The sequence below is a fragment of the Lacerta agilis genome, chromosome 15 (genome assembly GCF_009819535.1).
Source record: "Lacerta agilis isolate rLacAgi1 chromosome 15, rLacAgi1.pri, whole genome shotgun sequence".
Lineage (NCBI taxonomy): Eukaryota > Metazoa > Chordata > Lepidosauria > Squamata > Lacertidae > Lacerta > Lacerta agilis.
Window position 1 is genome coordinate 42,352,930 of NC_046326.1, and position 19,756 is coordinate 42,372,685.

The 19,756-nt window shown below is 49.5% G+C and overlaps 1 protein-coding gene across 1 annotated transcript in view; it reads right to left on the reverse strand.

The window, feature by feature from the left end:
- Nucleotides 1–2,587: 2,587 nt before the first annotated feature.
- Nucleotides 2,588–19,756, reverse strand: part of PIPOX (pipecolic acid and sarcosine oxidase) — a 43,522-nt gene continuing 26,353 nt past the window's right edge. Inside the window, 17 exon segments of the mRNA XM_033172601.1 lie at nt 2,588–3,314; nt 4,175–4,231; nt 4,234–4,249; nt 6,040–6,131; nt 6,134–6,191; nt 7,142–7,158; nt 7,161–7,293; nt 7,397–7,572; nt 8,370–8,398; nt 8,400–8,440; nt 8,442–8,513; nt 8,515–8,578; nt 11,138–11,174; nt 11,177–11,217; nt 11,219–11,283; nt 12,198–12,244; nt 12,247–12,424. Coding sequence (XP_033028492.1) covers nt 3,172–3,314; nt 4,175–4,231; nt 4,234–4,249; nt 6,040–6,131; nt 6,134–6,191; nt 7,142–7,158; nt 7,161–7,293; nt 7,397–7,572; nt 8,370–8,398; nt 8,400–8,440; nt 8,442–8,513; nt 8,515–8,578; nt 11,138–11,174; nt 11,177–11,217; nt 11,219–11,283; nt 12,198–12,244; nt 12,247–12,424 — 1,266 coding nt within the window. The 3' untranslated portion in view covers nt 2,588–3,171.

Sequence of the window (19,756 nt, forward strand, 5' to 3'; positions counted from 1 at the left end):
GTGTTGCACCCCACTCCAGTCTGAGTGGTGGGAGACCAGGGGTTCCAGGCACATAGCCGGGGTTTGCCTTAGAATGCAGGTCAGCTCAGTCTGCAGAGCATGGCATTCTTAATCTCAGGGTCATGAGTCGAGCTCCACATTGGGCGAAAGATTCCTGCACTTCAGGGGGGGATAGATGACACTCAGGGGCCCTTCCAATTCGACAGTAGTATGATTCGCTGCTGTAGTGCCATAGGATATATGGTTTCATATATGCACGATAGAACTGAGCATAAGATGGAGGGGCTCACAGCATTCGCACGCCCAAAGATCTTGCTTCTCCACGATTCACAGTTTTTGGATCCGGAATGGAGCAAGCAGGTCTCTGTGTCTCCAGATTCCAGCTTGCTTGCAGCTCAGCTCACACACAACTTTCTGGCCACTCTCCTACCTAGAAGTAGGCCAGCCTCCTCCTTTTGGGATGTTGATGAGCGAACTTAACTACTGGCCAAAGCCATTACCTTTAGAAAGGAACTGGTTTGGCGGGTTTCTGTAGCTTCCTCTGCTAGAGTCTAACCCATGGGTAGGCAACCTAAGGCCCGGGGGCCAGATCCGACCCAATCGCCTTTTCAATCCGGCCCACGGACGATCCGGGAATCAGCATGTTTTTACATGAGCAGAATGTCCCTTTTATTTAAAATGCATCTCTGGGTTACTTGTGGGGCATAGGAATTCGTTCCTTCCCCCCCCCCCAAAAAAAATATAGTCCGGCCCCCCACAAGGTCTGAGGGACAGTGCACCGGCCCCCTGCTGAAAAAGTTTGCTGACCCCTGGTCTAACCCTTACTGGATACTGGACCACAGGCCTGACTACTGAGCTCATAAACCCAGCTTAAGTGTGTGCTCATAGCTTTGTGGATAAGGAGACACTTTGTCGGATGTAAGGAGGCAGCTTGGGTCAAAGGGGTGTGTGTGTGACAGAGAGTGTGCGAAGGAGAGGGGTGTGTGTGTGGGTGTGTGTGGTGTAAAAGAGAGAGCGAGCACATGTGAGGACATACAGTCATCCTTACATTGCACAAACCTGTTTACCTGCCTTTGCAGCACACACCGGGTTGCGCAGCGAGTGTGCAAGGATGCGCAGCAATTGTGCGGTTTTTCTAAGACTTCTCAGCTCCCCCCCGCCCCCCGAGTCAATTTTGCCAAGGCACTTGAGAGGGGAGAAGCTCCCCCCGCCCCTCTGGCCCGGGGCCATAATGTCTGCTGGTGGCAATCTGCCTCTATTAAGCTAAGCTATCTGATGATAATAAAATGGCACATTTAACTTTAAAACATTTCGCTTGACTCTGAGAAGTGTGTGTGTGGAGGGGGTGGGGGCGGAGAGCGGCTTCTTAGCCCACGAGGCTTCATCTCTTTCCATCTCTTTCTTTTCTTTTAAATGAATCAGAATGTGAAATCGCTTCTCTTTTAAGAGTTTATTGTTCGGCTGTGAGTGGCACTAATGTGGCAGGGACTTTGGGGCGAGGGAAAATCCCTATTCTCAGTCCATCTGTTATAAGGAGAGTTTGGCTGAACATATAAAGCGCCTGCAGGATCAGGCCAAAGGGGGGGGGCTTATCTAGTCCAGTACCCCATATTCACAGTGGCCAACCAGATACCCCCAAAAGAAGCCCGCAAATGGGACCTGGGCTTCTTAGTGAGGAGTTGGGTAGAATCCTGTCTGCATCTTTGACTTGACATCTCCGTTAATAGGGACTAGTGACTTGGCTGGTTTTTAAAAGATGAAAACTGGACATTCATGGAGTTAGATTAATGTAAGACAAAGTCCAGGGATGCGGGTGGCGCTGTGGGTTAAACCACAGAGCCTTGCGATCGGAAGGTTGGCGTTCGAATCCCTGCGACGGGTGAGCTCCCGTTGCTTGTCCCTGCTCCTGCCACCTAGTTTGAAAGCACGTCAAAGTGCAAGTAGATAAATAGGTACCGCTCTGGCGGGAAGGTAATGGCGTTTCCATGCACTGCTCTGGTTTGCCAGAAGCGGCTTAGTCATGCTGGCCACATGACCCGGAAGCTGTACGCCTCCCTCGGCCAGTAAAGCGAGATGAGCGCTGCAACCCCAGAGTCGTCCGGACTGGACCTAACGGTCAGGGGTCCCTTACCCTTTTAAGACAAAGTCCAAGGCCAACATAACAAGGAATAGTACCATGAGAGAAAACCTCCAGGGTCCTTTGTGGTCCTTGTTCTTTGCAGATGAAGCTGGTGTCAAACACACACACACACCAGTGTTTATTGCAGGGGATGCCAACACAAAGGAGAGAGATCTGCTCATGTGCAAAATCCCAGACTCTTCCCATGTGGGGCAGCCTTGTTGGGATGTGGGTCTTGGTGACCACTCCAAATCCCTTTCCAGTTTGTGATACTTCTGCTGTTGTTCATTTCCATCAACCAGTTGGTAGAGTATTCATTCTGACTCGTTTGTGGGGAAGTTAAGAGGATGCGCCCTGCATTCAAAGCACATTACTCCCCCCCCCGGAATCCTGGGAAATGTAGTTTGCCCCTTGCGGAGCTACAGTTCCCGGCACCCGTTGCAAAGCACAGTTGCCACGACCCCAACTTTTGCTGCGCTACCTGGAATTGCAGCTGCGTAATAGAATCCCACCTAAAAATAGCGTTAGTCTTGAAGTGCCCGTATCCATCAACCCCACAGTTATCTTTCTTCCCTAAAGACCAGAGCTGGAGAATAAAACGAGGAGTTGAAAATTGCTCCTTCAATGCTGTCTAAGAACATGTATCTTCGTGAGGGATTCCCCCCACCTAAATCCGAGGAGTAGGTGAAAAAAGGAAAGGCAAAAATAGAAACCACAAATTTTGTTTTCAACAGAACGCAAGCATGTTATTTGGACAGAAACTGTCTCTATAGTTAAAAGCTTCAGTACTTTCCACATATCTGGCCAATGAGTTAAACTTTATTACACTGAAAATACTGAACTCTTCCAACAGCCTTGTGATTATTTGCTAATGCCGTGGATTTTCTCTTGCGTTAAAGAAAAAGGGGGAAATAAACGGCAAGCTTTCACTCATTCAAAAAGAAATTATTTCTTAGGAGTTGTTCACATACACACAGCCGGCCAGGTTTCCTGAGTTTTCTAATTTCTCAGTTGGAAGATGAGGAAGGGGCATACATTTCTTCCCACCCCTATCAATTTGGGGGTTTACAGGGGGCATTAAGCTGGGATGAGAAGCGGCTGATCTGAAACGGGACCAGGTCGTAAGAGGGCTCCTCGCCCAAGCTCAGCTGGCAAAGGATCTTCCCAACGACGGGGGCGAACTTGAACCCGTGACCTGCGGAAGAGAGCGAAGTGAGAACAGATGCAGACACCCAGCTGCTGCAGTCACAACGCCAAGCAAGATAGACCAACCGTCGAACCCTGTTTGCCAGCTTCTTGTGGATCGGGGCTCCACATCTGCCTTGCATGCAGAACGTGGCAGGTTCAATCCAGACAGCGTCTCCAGGCAAGACTGGGACAGACTCCCTGCATGAAACCCTGGAGAGCAGTTGCGGCCAGCCAGTGAAGGGGTGATAACTGAGCTGGGCAGACTGAAGCTCTGACTCAGTATAGAGCAGACTGCTATGTTCCTTCCCCGTTTGGATTTTTGTTATGTCTAAGAACATAAGAACTGCCCCGTGGTCTCCGGAGGAAGGGCAGTATGCAAATTTGATAAATAAATAAATGAATGACATAATAAATGCAAAGGGCCATGGCCCTGTCTAGTCCAGCATCCTGTTTCACAGTCTTCTATCACTTTGTCCAGTCCTCTTAAAGCCATCAGGTTGGTGCTCATTGCTGCCTCCTGTGGCAAGGAGTCCCATAGTTTAAAAGAAGCCTCCTTTCCTCTGTCCCGAATCTTCCAACATCCAGCATCATCAGGTGCCCTTGAGTTCTTGCGTTACCAGAGAAAGAGAGAAGCTTTTCTCGGTCCACTTTCTTCAGGCCCTGCGTAGTTTTAAACTCTTCTATCCTGTCGCAACTTGCTTGCTTTTTCTCCAAGTTAAAATGTCCCAAATAGAAAGCTGCCTTATACTGAATCAAACCATTGGGCCATTTAGCTCAGTGCTGTCTACACTGACTGGCAGCAGCTCCCCAGGGTTTCAGGCAGAGCATCTCTCTGTGCCAGGCACCTTCTTGGCCCTCTGCCCTTACCTGAAAATCCTGCCCCGATGGCGATATTTCTAAAACGCGGGTGGCAATCTAACACAAGTCCTCATCTGGGGTGTTCTGAGGAGGGTGTTGGTGATGAGAAAGGAAAGAAAAATCAGTCTATGTTAAGACATACATACATACAACCTTACCATTCCTGGCTGGGAGCTCTCAGATCCAGTTAGGATGATGCTTTAGCTAAGATTCCTGCCTTGCAGGGGGTTGGACTAGATGACTCTTGGGGTCCCTTCCAACTCTATGATTTGATGAATTAGCTGGTGGAAAGTGCAGCCATCAGGCATAGGAGAGCCTCCTTGCCAAAAGATGCTGCCTCTCCAAACTTCCCCATCTGCTCTTTCCAGCCCCGGGTCCTTCTCCCCATCTGCCTCCACTCCAGATCAGGTTGCCAACTTTTTAGGAGCGGAAACGTGGCTCTGCTCCTCCTCTTCAGAAACAAAAGAGGGGAGCTTTGCACATCACATCTTTCCGGGCCAGAATAAAAAGCTCCCATCTGTTTAAATTTCCTGTGTTGGGCTGCTGCTACATGCTTCGGAGCAGAGCCAGAGGGGAAAGTTGGCAACCCTGCCTCTCCTCGTGGCCCCCCCCCTCCCAGCCTGCTTTGTCTAGCTGGAGTTTTAGATTGGATCCTCAGCTTCTCGCTGAAATCTCTCCCTCCCTGGTCTCCCAGCTTCTGTGAATAATGACCCCCTACCAAATGTAATTGGATTACCCCCATTTCTATTCCTGGCAAAACTCCAGCCAACATAAGGATTGTGAGTATCATTTAATCCAGATTCCTCCGGGACACTTAATGGTCCAGCATGATGGATTGCTTTGTCCCCAATGCCTGCCACTCCAAGGTAGACTGCCCCTTGACTATGGAGGCTCCATCTCTCAAGGGGGGATAATAGCTCCTGATAGCCCTTGCTTTTGTGGGTTTTTTCTGTTTCCATTTTGAAAAGCTCTCTGGGCCTCTGGCAATCACTCTGAAGCGAGGGCCGTGAGTTTAATTATACATCATTTGAAGAAGTGCTTCTATCACCGGTCCTGGATGATCCTCCTGCCAATCAATTTTCATACGGCGATCCGAGAATGATGGGGGGAGAGAGAGAAATGTCCGCTTATCTTGATTGTTTTTATCAGTGGCACCACAGGCAGAAATCCAACAGGTGAAGCCTCCCTCCATTGCAACACCTCTCCTTTTTTTTAACACACCAGTGTGAGGTGTCTCTCTAGAAATCTACAACCTCCACCGCGTTCAGGAAATAATTCAGCTCAAGATGCTTGACCAGGGAGGGGAGTTGATAGAAGGAGGACATGTGGACCCTTGCTAAAACAGCTGCGCTGTCTGCCCATCTACTACCAATCAGGTTTTGAGGTTATTGCATTAATTTACAAAACCCTGATCAACTTAGGTCCAAGACACCTCAGGGGCCTCCTGAATCCTTTTATCCCAATTTGATCCCTGCAGGAACGTTGTTGGCCATCCATGGAGTGGTGAGGCTCGGTTGACCACAATGAGAAACCGAGCCTTTATTGGTGTCAGTACAGTCGTGCGGAACTCTCTGCCACTGGAAATTCAGCAGGCATCATCCTTGCCAACATTTAAATCCTGCTGGAAACCACCAGCCTGTGCAGACCATTAATAACCTCTTTTCACAGTGGTTAACTGACGTCTGCTTTTAACAATTTTAACGCCTGGTCTTGTGTGGTTTTATGTTTTCATTTCTGCAAACTGCTTTGTTTTGCTTTTTAATCACGCAGGGCATACTCATTTTTATAATAATAATAATAATAAAATAAATGAATAAACTCCTTGGTTGTTGAATCGGCTGTTGCTGGGTAGTGGAGCTTCTGATGCTGCTTACCGTATACATGCAGCGCTCCTGAACGGCTGGTTCGGGTTCAAGCCCTGGCAGATACTTGCTCACAAAATCCTGCAGGATGCGGAGGTCAGGAGAGGAAGAGCCTGGCTGGTCGGGGGGTCGGGGTCCACGGGGGTGCCGTAATGGTAGCAGACCTGTGGAAGGCAGGAGGGGGAGAGCCAGGCTGCAGGTCCACAGGGCAGCAGTCAGGAAGTGCCAGGTTCGATTCCAGCATCTCCAGTTAGGGCTGAGGAAGACCCCTGCCTGGAATCCTGGAGAGCTGCTGCCAGTCAGTGCGGGGCAGCCCTTAGCTAGATGGCGAGTCAGCCAATGGTCTCTCTCGTTTTAAGGTAGCTACAGAGGTAAGACTCAGCTGGGGCAGAAATTCAATCCAGTTCACATTGAAAGGAGAACTTTCCTAATTCACACTTTCCAGAACAATGCACGGATCTTCCTACCTGCTGCTCCAGGACCCAAACCAATGGATTCAAATGGCAGGAAAGACATTTCTGGCTTTGATCTAACTTATTTCATACAATTTATATACCGCTTGATTGTAGAAAAATGCCTTAGAGCTGCTAAACATCAGGAAGAACTTTCTGGTGGCAAGAAGAGCTGTTTGACAGTGGAACGGACTAGCCGGGATAAGGGTGGGCTCTCCTTCCTTGAAAGGTTTTATACAGAGGCCAGATCACCATCTGCCAGGCATTGTTTAGCTGAGATTCCTGGGGTTGGACTAGATGACCCTTGGGGATCCCTTCAAACTCTACAGCTCTTGGATTCTATGGAAACAGCAGCCATCCTTCGAAATCCACACTTGAGTTTTGCAGTGCAGTTTTCCAGTCAAGGAGCGTAAACTGAGGGACGCGTGCTATTTTGAGAACTGCTCTGATATCTTCGGGTGAAGAGTGGTCTATAAATTTAATAAATAATGAGACAATAATCTTCTAGAGTGTGCATGAGGGAAATCTGCACGGAAATGCCAACCTTCAGAAGCAAAGACACGGCAAACTGATGCGGAAATGGGGAGAAATGGAAAGTTTTCTGTCTTTCTGTCCCTGATCTCGCCTCCTTCTCCAACCGCCACCCAGCCCCTGCCTCTCACCTTGACAAGACCCGGTACTCGCCAGCCGGCAACCCATAGATGTCTCGCTTCTCCCCGTTCAGGTTGACCCCGATGAAGCAAGGCAGCTTCTCCAGGAGGCCTGGGGGGCTCCCAGCTCTTGCCCTCCAGTAGCAGACAGTGATACGTAGAGGCTGGAGGGAGGAGGGAACCACAACATAGAAATGGGCTTCTGTGCCATCTGCCTTCTTTCTGCCCGGCGTGTGGGGGGGGACAAGTCTGGGGCCTGCCGCTTACCTGGAGAGGCAGTTGCAGCCCCAATGGGGCCAGGAGGCGGCTGGCCCAAGCTCCTGCTGTCACTACGAGGTGTTTGGCACGATACTCCCCTTGGCTGGTGGTCACGGTGGTCACGGCCCCAGGGAGGATCCTGAGGACCTTCTCCCCATCACGGATGGTCCCTCCATTGCGTTGAACTGGTCCTAGAGAGGAAAGTGGGGAGAGCAGTCATTTGGGGGGGAGGTATTTGGGTCAGGGTCTGCCCCTCTACCCTCCCGCCACTGATAAGAGTGTGTGGCTTGTCTCTGGACCCTGCCACTGAGGTTGTGTGGTCTTTGCCCCCCGCCACCCAAAAGAAAAAGGATGCGGGTGGCGCTGTGGGTTAAACCACAGAACCTAAGGCTTGCCGAGCAGAAGGTCGGCGGTTCAAATCCCCGTGACGGGGTGCGCTCCCATTGTTCGGTCCCAGCTCCTGCCAACCTACATTTCGAAAAGCACACAGTGCAAGTAGATAAATAGGTACCACTCGGTGGGAAGGTAAATGGCTTTTCTGTGCACTGCTCTGGTTTGCCAGAGTGGCTTAGTTCATGCTGGTCACATGACCCCGAAGCTGTACGCCGACTCCCGTGGCCAGTAAAAGCGAGATGAGCGCCGCAACCCAGAGTCGTGCCGCGACTGGACCTAATGGTCAGGGGTCCCTTTAACCCTTTACCTTTACCCAAAGAAAAGGTTTTCCACCTCTTGGCTTTGTGTGAAGTAAAGAAGACAGGCCCCTGCCTGCAAGGAGCTTACAGTCAAGAGTTCTGGGTGATGAGGAAGCAAACGAGCAAAGGGAGAATGTGGGAGGCAAGAGCGAAAACAAAAAGAATGGGGATAAATCCTCTCTCTCATCGCTCTACTCATCGTCTCCTCTCATCATCCATTGCCTCGCTCATCTCACTCTCTCTCTCATCTCGCTCCATCTCTCTCATCCTCCACACCCTTGTTACCTGGCCAGCTTTTACTGCCTTGTCAGCAACAAGATCCGGCGTGGTGATCGCACACAGCCATCTCTCTGCCATGTGGGGTGGATTCCTGGGAATCTCTGGGCCAAGCTATCTGCTGTTAATGCTTCACTGGGGATGTGGTTGCGCTGCATGAGCGTGCCAGTACCTTTGAAAAGCAGGGTTGTCCTTGTGCCCCAGAACCAGCATTGGCGTCTGCCTGGAAGGAGGACAGGGTGGGTTTGCAGTTGAGGGCTGCTGGAGTGACCTTGGAGGAGCCTGGCTTTCAGCAGGTGGGGGGGGGGAAGAAGCTTATGGGTTAGGCTCCTTTAATTGTGGAGTTGAAAAGGAACCCCAAGGGCCTCTAGACCAACCCAGGAATCACAGCTAAGGAATCCCTGGCAGGTGGCCATCCAAGCTCTGGAGTCCACTGCCAAACAACCTCTTACTGTCAGAAAGGTCTTCTAAGGTTTAGTTGGGATCTCCTTTCTTGACATTTGAGTCCATCAGTTCGGGTCTTACTCTCTGGAGCAGTACAAAACAAACTTGCTCCATCTCCCATCGAACAGCCCTTGAGATATTTGAAGAGGCTCTCCTATCTCTTCTCAGTCTCCTCTTTCCCAGGCTAAACATACCCAGCTCCTTCAACTGTTCCTCATCAGGCTTGGTTACCAGGCCCTTGATCGTCTTTGTGGCCCTCCTCAGCACACCTTCCAGCTTGTCGACATCCTTCTTAAACTGTGGCGCCCAGAACTGGACACAGGACTTCAGGTGTGGTCTGACCAAGACAGACTAGAGTGGCACTTTGCTTCCTTCAATCTGGAGACTAGACTTCTCTTGATGCAGCCTAGAATCAGCAAGAGCTGAAGACCATCTGAGGTCACCCACCAAGGCTGGTGAGGAGGAATGTGGCCTGGGGAGTGGCCTGAGGTCAGGATACAGAGGTCTGGGGGGGGGGTTGCATTTGGTCCCCTGGGCCCAGGGGTTCCATGCTCCAGCATCAAAACACAATGGGAAAGGTTCTGTCCCACAGTTGCTGCCAGTCAGAACAGGCGACAACTGGCCAAGTTGAACCAACTCCTGAAACTGCTCATGGGGGCAGCTTCCTAAGAGTCGTTGCCAGCTGGTCCTCACAAACAGAGCTGGCGTCAGGGAGTCAGATGCCAGCCTTCCCTGGGCTTGTCGCTAACAGATGGATGGGTCTATACGCCTGACCCTGGCGAAATGAAAAATCATTTAGACGTGCATTTCCTTAATGGCGCTTCCTTTATAGAGTCACATAAATTACGGGGGGAATATTATGTCTTGGCTCTCGGTGGGGCAGGGAGCGTGTCGGGGGGGGGGAAGGAAGGAGGTGGAGGGAGGGATCTAGAGTCCAGGTCTGGGTGGGGGGAAGAAAACATGCTACTTTTGGAGAGAGGGGGTATAGCTCAGTGGCAGAGCATCTGCTTTGCATGCAGAGTTCCCCGCTTCAATGCCCCACGGCGTCTCCAGGTAGATCTAGGGAAGACCCCCTGCACGAATTGCGGAGAGCTGCTGCCAGTCAGTACTGACAATACTGAACTAGAAGGACCGATGGGCTGTCTCAGAATAAGGCATGAGAGTCATGAGGACTAGAACCTTGTGTTGTTTTAAGGTGAAGCAGTGGTGTTCAGCACCCCAGTGGTACTTGTGGACTTGGGCTTGGAGAGAGACCCCCTGCCAGAAACCCCCTGCCGGAGCACCTCCTTCCAGTCATGTAGTTAGTAGACTTGTCCTGAGTGAGATGGACCCAGGGGTCTGACTCGGTAGGAAACAGATTCCTATGTTCCCATGTTGACCATTTATCATGAGGACTAAGATCAAGGCAGAGTCCTCTGTTCCAACCAATTTGCTGATGAATCACTTCCAACAAGGACCTTTGACAGTGCAATAAAAAAAAAGTATCAAGCAATTGCATATTTGGAATCAACAAGGAAAATGCCATATCTATAGAGAGTTGAAACAGTTCCATATAAAAAAATAATTACTGTAGAATGTCCGCATGTGTAATATTGCACGCCATGCAGTCTCTGAACAGTGCAAGATTTTGGGGTTCCAAGGGTTGTGAATCCTTTTGGGAATGCGGCACAGCGGAGCCTGTGGTGTCTTTAGGCTATATGGTTCATTGGCACAACCTGACCCTGCGACGGAAGGCTTCACAGCATAACACCCCAAAAGGGGTCTCGCTTCTCCCACAGCCATAGCCTTGGATTCAAATCAAACCTCATGCTCTGCCTCTCCAGTTTTCCAGCTCGCTGCTTTACTGCCAACTCACTCTCTGGTTTGTGTTCCTTCTAACTAACTGCAAACTGGGGAGCCCCCCCCCCCCGATTTGGCATCTGGCACAGAGCCCCCTGTCCTTTGCTCTCTTAATGTCCTATCACCCAGGTGATCACCTGAACACAGAGAGGTGGCCTGACTTGATGAGCTTTTAACACTTGCTGGGTTCAGGAATTTAGGTACACCCAGGAATACCCACGCCACACTTAAAAGGCCGTGCCTGCTCCTTCGGCAATGCTTGTGAGGAACCAGCTTATCACTCTGCTGTGATTCCTGCCCTGCAGGGGGTTGGGACTGGATGACCCTTGGGGGGACCCTTCCAACTCCACAATTCTATGAATACACAACAAAGACATATGTGCATATAATTAGATACCATTTCAAATACGTTTGAAGCACAACAACAAAGGGACCCCACTATCCCCTCCTCACAAGAGCACCCCCCATTGCCCCCCATTTTTGCCTGGAGGTGCCTCACCTGTGGAGTTTGGTGCCTGCCTCTTCCTCCAGCTCTGCCAGAGGCGATAGGCCTCTCCCATCATGGCCGTGTAACGTCCTTGGGTAGACGCTGCGGATGATTCGGCTCTGTCCATGGGAGCTCCCTCGAGTGTGGGGCAGGGGGAACTTGTAGGGCAAGAGAAAGAGAAGGAGGCAGCCTGAACCCCCAATAGTCTGACTCAGTAGATGGCAGCTTCCGGCGTGTCCAGTAGAAGGGGGTCTGTTTTATTCTGTTACAGCTGATGTACTCTCATTTTACATATGTAAGGCTGGCTTGAAGGACTTTTTATTTACAAAGGTGGGGTGTAAAAGTTATAAAATATATAAATCAGGGTGTGGGGATGCATTGAAGCAGCAAGTGAGCAAGTGAAAGGACTCTGAAAAAAAATCTTCCTCTTTCCTCCCCCCACCACCAGTTTTTGACACCACCACCATTGAGGAGGAGGAATGATGGAGCCATGGAGCTGGAACACAGCATTATTCCCCTGGCACCCGGGGCCATGGGGAGCTGAACTCGTGGGCCATGGAATTGGTGCCAGAGGAACTCACACAGGTGGCACCTGTTGTTCCCAGAGACAGGGAACCTAGAATTCTCAGACGTCGAAAGACCACAACCCTCCTCATCCCTGACCATTGGTCATGCTGGCTGGGAGTGGGTGCTGACTGGAGCCAGAATCCAACCACATCTGGGCTTGACAGGGTCCTCCGTCCCAGCGTTATGAAGCCGCATGATTCCCACCTTCCCTTGGGAAACATACACACAGGGACAAATAATTAAAGACATAAATCAGAGAAAGCCGGGAGCTGTTTCCACTGAGAAGAGTCTCGCTGCTAGCCGGTCATGTGGAACAATACTGAGCCAAATGGACCTGTGGTTTGACTGGCTTAGGGGGCATCTTCCTCGAGTGCCTGGTATTGTACAATGAGGGGTGGGGGCAGCCCATGTGGGATAAAATGCCTCCACCCCCCCGGTCTTTAGGATGGTGGGAGCATTTCCAGAGGGGTTTGTGGGTGCCTTTTTGCAGAGGGGGCAAGCATACCTGCTCCAGCAAGAGGGTCTTCTGCCCCCTCTTCGCCAAGTGGTAGCGGCAAGAGTGCCCTGGATCCCTGCTCCCACCACGATGGCGTCGTAGAAGCGGCTGGGGCCAGCTGTCTCTGGGTGGCCATGGTCGATTTTTCCTCCCGGACTGGGCTTTGATCCTGCTGTGGTGGAGCTGAGCCAGGGGGCAGGGCCACAGACAAAGTCAGAGTCCCAACTTGGACGCCGCTGCAGCAACGACAGAGGAAAGCTGTTTTATACGGAGTGGGGCTTGTTGGCCCAGCTGGCACAGTACTTCTACACGGACCGGCAGAAAGCTCTCTGGGGTTTACATGCCCCACCTGGGGGTCTGGACCTGGGAGATTCTGCATGCAAAGCTCTATAACCAGGGGTCCCCAAACTAAGGCCGGATGCAGCCCAATCACCTCCTAAATCCGCCCACGGACGGTCTGGGAATCAGCGTGTTTTTACATGAGTAGAATGTGTCCCTTTTATTTAAAATGCATCTCTGGGTTATTGTGGGGCCTGCCTGGTGTGTTTTACATGATAGAATGTGTGCTTTTATTTAAAATGCAGCTCTGGGTTATTTTTTGAGCATAGAATTTGTTCTTTTTTTTTTTTCAAAATATAGTTCGGCCCCCCACAAGGTCTGAGGGACAATGAACTGGCCCCCTGCTCTATAACCACTGAGCTGCAGTGCCGCCCCTGAAAATAAAAAAAGGTTCCAGTCCTCATGGAGGAGTACAAGACTCTTAATTTCAGATTTGGCGACTTGAGGCCCCAAGTTGGGTAAAGGTTCCTGCATTGCAGGGGGTTGGACTAGATGACCCCCGTGGTTCCTTCCAACTCTACGATTCTGTGATTCTATGACTTAAGGGCTGCTTTAAACAGGGACACAGAAAGCTGCTTTTAACTGAGTTAGACTATTGGGCCATCAAGTTCAGTAATGTCTACACTGATGGCAGCTTAGACAGCTTTAAAAGGAGCATGAGGCAAAGTTACGGGAGGGGGGCAAAATCTATCGGTGGCCTACTGGTCATGACAGCTAGACCGAACCTCCAGGAGCACAGGCAGTCTATCTCTGAGTATAAATTGCTGGGGAACCAAAAGGCGGTCAGGGCTGGTGGCTGTGTGCCTTACTTGTGGGCAGACAAATCTGGTCAGGTTTGTTTGTTTCTCTTGAGTTTCTTATTTTCCCAGTCTTACGTTTGGTCTGTGCATTGTCACACACACACACATTCTCCTAATACAGAATTATGGAATTGTACTGTTGGGAGGGACACCCAAGGCTCATCTATCCCAACCCCTGCAAAGCGGAATCACAAGCTAAAGAATCCCTGACAGGTGGCCTCCAACCTCTGTTTACAACCTCCAGTTTATATTCATTTCACTACGCATTTTTTGAGTGAGGAACTGAATTGCAGAGTTCAGAGTGCGAGTTCTGAAGGGATTGCTGCGTTCCAGCTTGTGTAGTGCATTAAGGATGCGCTCCAAACTGAATTTCTCCCCGCCACATCCCTACCCAGTGGGCTTCCCATTGGGGTTGGCTGCTTTGGCAAAACAGGTTTGCTGGCTTGATCCTGCGGGGGCGCTTCAGATGTTCCCTGGACCAGACAGAAGCAAACAGCCCCGCGCTGTGGATCCCAGACTTGCTGGCACAGCAAAAGCATCATCAAGATCTCGGAGTCAGGCAGGTGGGCGATACCCCAAGGAACTGCCTGGAGTGAGATGATGGATTAGGGCCCTCCTCTCTCTCCACCTGCGCCTTTTGACTGTCAGCTCTCCTCCCCGTGGTCCAGCTGCTCCATCTGTAATATCTCAGTCCTGCTCTGGGGACTGGCTTATTATTTTTTCCTTGTGCGTTTGTACCAACCAGGCCTGCCAAGCAGAGCACACCGGGCACCAAGCGGCCGCCTTGGCAGCCGGTCTGTTGCAGCAAACTAGGCCAAGCGAGACGCAGACCCCCCCCCCCGGCCCGAGTTAAGTTGGCGCACAAATCCTGGAGTCCAGGAGGGAGGTTTAACTTGTACTGATTTATTTATTTCCTATAACTTAGACATCGCTTGATTGCTTAAAAAAAAAAAAAAAAAGTCTCAAAAGCGGTTTAATGAAAGGGAGAAGAACTATAAAGTTACCAGCAAGGAGAATTAATGGCAATTTAAGTCTTGCAAAGAGTTAAAATACAAGAAGCTGAAAATAGCTTAAAAACTCTCACCAGCTTTCTAAACATCTGGGCAGTCTCGACTAAACGATAACATTCCCAGCAGCTGCTGAAAAGAGGACAGAGGAAGTGTCTTCCTGGCGTCAATAGGCAGGGAGTTCCAAAGTGCAGTGCCTGGAGACAGATTCAGGCTTGGCTGCTTGTGAAATCGCCCTTCCCAAAAGACGGCTTGGTGGCTGCAACAGAGGCTTCCTTGGGCACAGCAATGTAAGAAGGTGCCTGGTCCATCTGGTTCAGTATTGCCTGCACAAGACTGTCAGCGCCTCTCTGGGGGTTTCAGCAATTTCCCAGGCCTGCCTGGAGATGCTGCCGAGGATTGAATCTGGGACCTTCTGCATCCAAAGCTGGCTTCTACAATATGTAAGATTCTAGTCCTCATGATTTGGATAAAGGGCTGAATGGAATAGAAACATAGGAAGACAGCCCACTGGTCCATCTAGCCCAGTACTGGCCCTTTACACTGACTGGCAGCAATGGCCTCTCCCAAAGGTTTCAGGTGGGATATTTTCCCGCAGCCCTACTGCTGATGCCATTGGGGTTTGAACCTTGGACCTGCTGCAAGCCAAGCAGACTCTCCGCCAGAGTTACAGTCCTGTACAAGGCTTCTTGCCACCCCTGGCATCTGGAGTGCTGAAACAGCAGCCTGCCAATTGCTGGGGACTCTGGGAAATGTAGTTTTCAGGGCACTTTATTGATGCACAAAGAAGTCTGATACCTGTCCTAAGCATTCAAGCATTCAGTTCACAAAATTGAGCCAGGCTGTAGAACGAGGAATTGTATTGGTGCAGGGATTTGCCCTGCTTGGGTGCTGGATGTCATTGGCTAAATGGTGACATACAATCATAGAACTGTAGAGCTGGAAGGGGCCCCCCAAGAGTCATACTGTCCACCCCCTGCAATGCAGGAATCACAGCTAAAGAATCCACTGGCAGGAGGCCCGCCCGACCTCTGCTTAAAGGAGGCTCCAGAAAGGAAATGTGTGGCTATAGGTACCACTTTTCAGCCAACATGATTTGTAGAAGTAAAATGATATTGCAGGTGGACCGCAGAACTGTCTCCTTCCCACAGGGCTTTGGGCCTCTTGAAGCATGCCACATATTAGAAACCCCTTTCCCAGTGCCTGCTGGTTTTGGGAAAAAAAATAATATCCCATTTTCCTCCTTCAGAAAGCGCTAACTTTATTAGTACAATAAAAACAATCAATTTAATCCTCGATGGATTTGATGCTTATGTTAATTACACACAAAAAAAATTAGCTAACTGATATTGTGAAACATAAAAATGCTAGAGGGTAATTATTGTAGCTTTTAATTATAGCAGGTAAGCTTTCCTTCTTTCTTTTAAAGCAAAATTAGGGTTGTATTAAATCTACTCAGAGTAGACCCTCTGCAATGAATGGCCCTAAATTACTCAAGTCCATTAATTTCCATTGGACTCCTCCGAGTAGGGCTAACGTCAGTTGCAACCCATATAGTTTTATTTAATAAGTATAAACATACAATTCAGCAACATAAAACAGACATACAGAATCCCTCTACCTCCCTGAAATAAAATAGAGATAATCTTCTATTGTACTTCCCCTCACACTCCAACCACTAAATTTCACCAGCTTTAATCCACATGAGCAGTATCATCAATTAGACCAGCAAATCGATTCCAGGTATTCCTGATTCTCTTCCGACATACATGGATACTAAGCTCCGATTATTTAGCACTTCTAAATACCTTTTCTGATTCCTCAACATAGTTGTCAATTTAAATCGGATTTAGCTGCTCCCGGCTTTCTCTGATTTATGTCTAATTTATTTGGTCCTTGTGTATGTTTCCCAAGGGAAGGAGAATCAAGCAGCTTCATTAACGCTGGGACTGGAGACTCTGTCACGCTCCAGATGTGGTTGGATTCCGGCTCCCGTCAGCACCCACTCCCAGCCAGCATGACCAATGGTCAGGGATGGTGAGGGTTGTGGTCTTACGACATCTGAGAATTCTAGGTTCCCTGTCCCACTTTAAAGCTATCTGTCTCTGGAACACCAGGTGCCATATGCGTGAATTCCTCTGGCGCCAACTGCCATGGCCCCCAGGTTCAGCTCCCATGGCCCCCGGGTGCCAGGGGAATTAATGCTGTGTCCAGCTCCTGTGGCTCCCATCATCCCTCCTCCTCAATGGTGGTGGTGTCAAATAAAGCTTACATATTAAAATTAAAACAAAATAGAAAATTCTTTCCAGTAGCACCTTAGAGACCAACTGAGTTTGTTCTTGGTATGAGCTTTCGTGTGCATGCACACTTCTTCAGATACACACGAAAGCTCATACCAAGAACAAACTCAGTTGGTCTCTAAGGTGCTACTGGAAAGAATTTTCTATTTTGTTTCGACTATGGCAGACCAACACGGCTGTTGTTGTTGTTCAGTCGTTCAGTCGTGTCCGACTCTTCGTGACTCCATGGACCAGAGCACGCCAGGCACGCCTATCCTTCACTGCCTCCCGCAGTTTGGCCAAACTCATGCCAGTCGCTTCGAGAACACTGTCCAACCATCTCATCCTCTGTTGTCCCCTTCTCCTTGTGCCCTCCATCTTTCCCAACATCAGGGTCTTTTCTAGGAGTCTTCTCTTCTCATGAGGTGGCCAAAGTACTGGAGCCTCAACTTCAGGATCTGTCCTTCCAGTGAGCACTCAGGGCTGATTTCTTTGAGAATTGATAGGTTTGATCTTCTTGCAGTCCATGGGACTCTCAAGAGTCTCCTCCAGCACCATAATTCAAAAGCATCAATTCTTCGGCGATCAGCCTTCTTGATGGTCCAGCTCTCACTTCCGTACACCAACACGGCTACCTACCTGTAATATTAAAATTAGACTACATCTGCTGTAACAGAATAAAACAGACCTCCTCCTGGGCTGCAGTTGAGAAAGGGTTTAGAAATGGGCACCCACAATTATCCAGGGATGGCACGAGTCCCCTATGAAGAACAGTTGCAGCATTTGGGACTTTTTAGTTTGGAGAAAAGGAGAGTAAGAGAAGTATGCCAGGCGTGAGGAAAGTCAATAGAGAAAAGTTATTCTCCCCCTCTCCTGACACTGGAACTCATGGACATGCAATGGAGCTGAACCCTGGAAGATTTCGGATACATTAAAATAAAGTCCTCCTTCACGCAGCGCAGAGTTAAACTATGGAACTCATTCCCACAGGAGGCAGGGATGGCCACCCACTTGGATGTCTTTAGAAGAGGAGCGATTGAAAAAAATCCGTGGAGGAAAAGGCTGTGAATGGCTACTGGCCCTGATGGCTCTGCCTCTGCAGTCGGAGGCAGCAAAGCTGCAGAATGCCAGTTGCTGGAAACTGCGGGAGCGAGTAGCTGCTCTTGTGCTGAGGTCCTGCTCAGTGCTGGATTTACGTATAAGCTAAACAGGCCACAGCTTAGGGCCCCACTCTCTTGGCCCCACGCAAAAAAAAATAAAAAAAATCACTATTAATATATTTCTTCATTGTATTTCAATTCAACAACTACTTTGATAAAATGCATATTTTGTTATGTGCAAATGGCTTTAGATACCTATTAGGTCCATAAATTACCATATAGCATCCGTTTCAGTATATCTGAAGAAGTGTGCATGCACACGAAAGCTCATACCAAGAACAAACTGAGTTGGTCTCTAAGGTGCTACTGGAAGGAATTTTTTATTCTATTTTGTTTTGACTATGGCAGACCAACACGGCTACCTACCTGTAACTGCATATAGCATCTATTCAACACAGACAAACAGCGACATTTTTTTTTGTTGACCAAGGACAGCTGGACATAGAAAGGGCCCCATTCTCTTTCAGTAGCTTAGGGCCCCATCAAACCTAAATCCGGCCCTGGTCCTGCTTGCTGGTTTCCTGTAGGGGCACCTGGTTGGCCACTGTGAGAAGAAGGATGCTGGACTAGATGGGCTATGGGCCTGATCCAGCATGGCTCTTTTTATGTTCTTAAACATAAGCCAGCGTGGTGTAGTGGTTAAGAGCGGCAGACTCGTAATCTGGGGAACCGGGTTCGCGTCTCCGCTCCTCCACATGCAGCTGCTGGGTGACCTTGGGCTAGTCACACTTCTTTGAAGTCTCTCAGCCCCACTCACCTCACAGAGTGTTTGTTGTGGGGGAGGAAGGGAAAGGAGATTGTGAGCCGCTTTGAGACAAAATGGTCAAAGGCCTGGAAACGATGCCCTATGAGGAACGGCTTAGGGAGCTGGGTATGTTTAGCCTGCAAAAGAGAAGGTTAAGGGGTGATATGATAGCCATGTTCAAATATATAAAAGGATGTCATATAGAGGAGGGAGAAAGGGACACAGAGCAATGGATTCAAACTACAAGAAAGAAGATTCCACCTAAACATTAGGAAGAACTTCCTGACAGTGAGAGCTGTTCGGCAGTGGAATTTGCTGCCAAGGAGTGTGGTGGAGTCTCCTTCTTTGGAGGTCTTTAAGCAGAGGCTTGACAGCCATCTGTCAGGAATGCTTTGGTGGTGTTTCCTGCTTGGCAGGGGGTTGGACTGGATGGCCCTTGGGGTCTCTTCCAACTCTATGATTCTATGATTCTATGACTCTATGATTCCTTCAGGTAGTGATAAAGCGGGATATCAAATCCAAACTCTTCTTCTTCTTCTTCTTCTTCTTCTTCTTCTTCTTCTTCTTCTTCTTCTTCTTCTTCTTCTTCTTGGCGGCAGTGTGGTGTAGTGGTTAAGAGTGGTAGACTTGTAATCTGGGGAACCGGGTTCGCGTCTCCGCTCCTCCACATGCAGCTGCTGGGTGACCTTGGGCTAGTCACACTTCTCTGAAGTCTCTCGGCCCCACTCACTTCACAGAGTGTTTGTTGTGGGGGAGTTTGTTGTCGGGTAGTGAAAAGTGGGATATCAAATCCAAACTCCTCCTCCTCCTCCTCCTCCTCCTCCTCCTCCTCCTCTTCTTCTTCTTCTTCTTCTTCTTCTTCTTCTTCTTCTTCTTCTTCTTCTTCTTCTTCACCGTTCCCTTATACAAATCCACAGCAACCTGCTCTCACCGATTTGTGAAAAGTGCAAAACCGCCCACTCTGCAGTCTGGCTGTTGACCTCCTCCTTCCCTCTCGCAGGACCAGCTCTGTCCCTTTCACCCAGACCTTTCTCCAAGATGAACTTGTCAGACCAAAATCGGAGGACCAACTTTGACGGCCTGACAGCTGTAAGCCTCTGGCGCTGTGTCCTTGCATTAACTTTGATGCTCTACCGTACGCTGGGAACAAGATGCTTCTCATCTCATTTTTTTAAAAAATGGAAATATAAATGATGCTTGGAGGAAATAGAGCAGCAGGCCTTTCCTTCTGCAAAGGG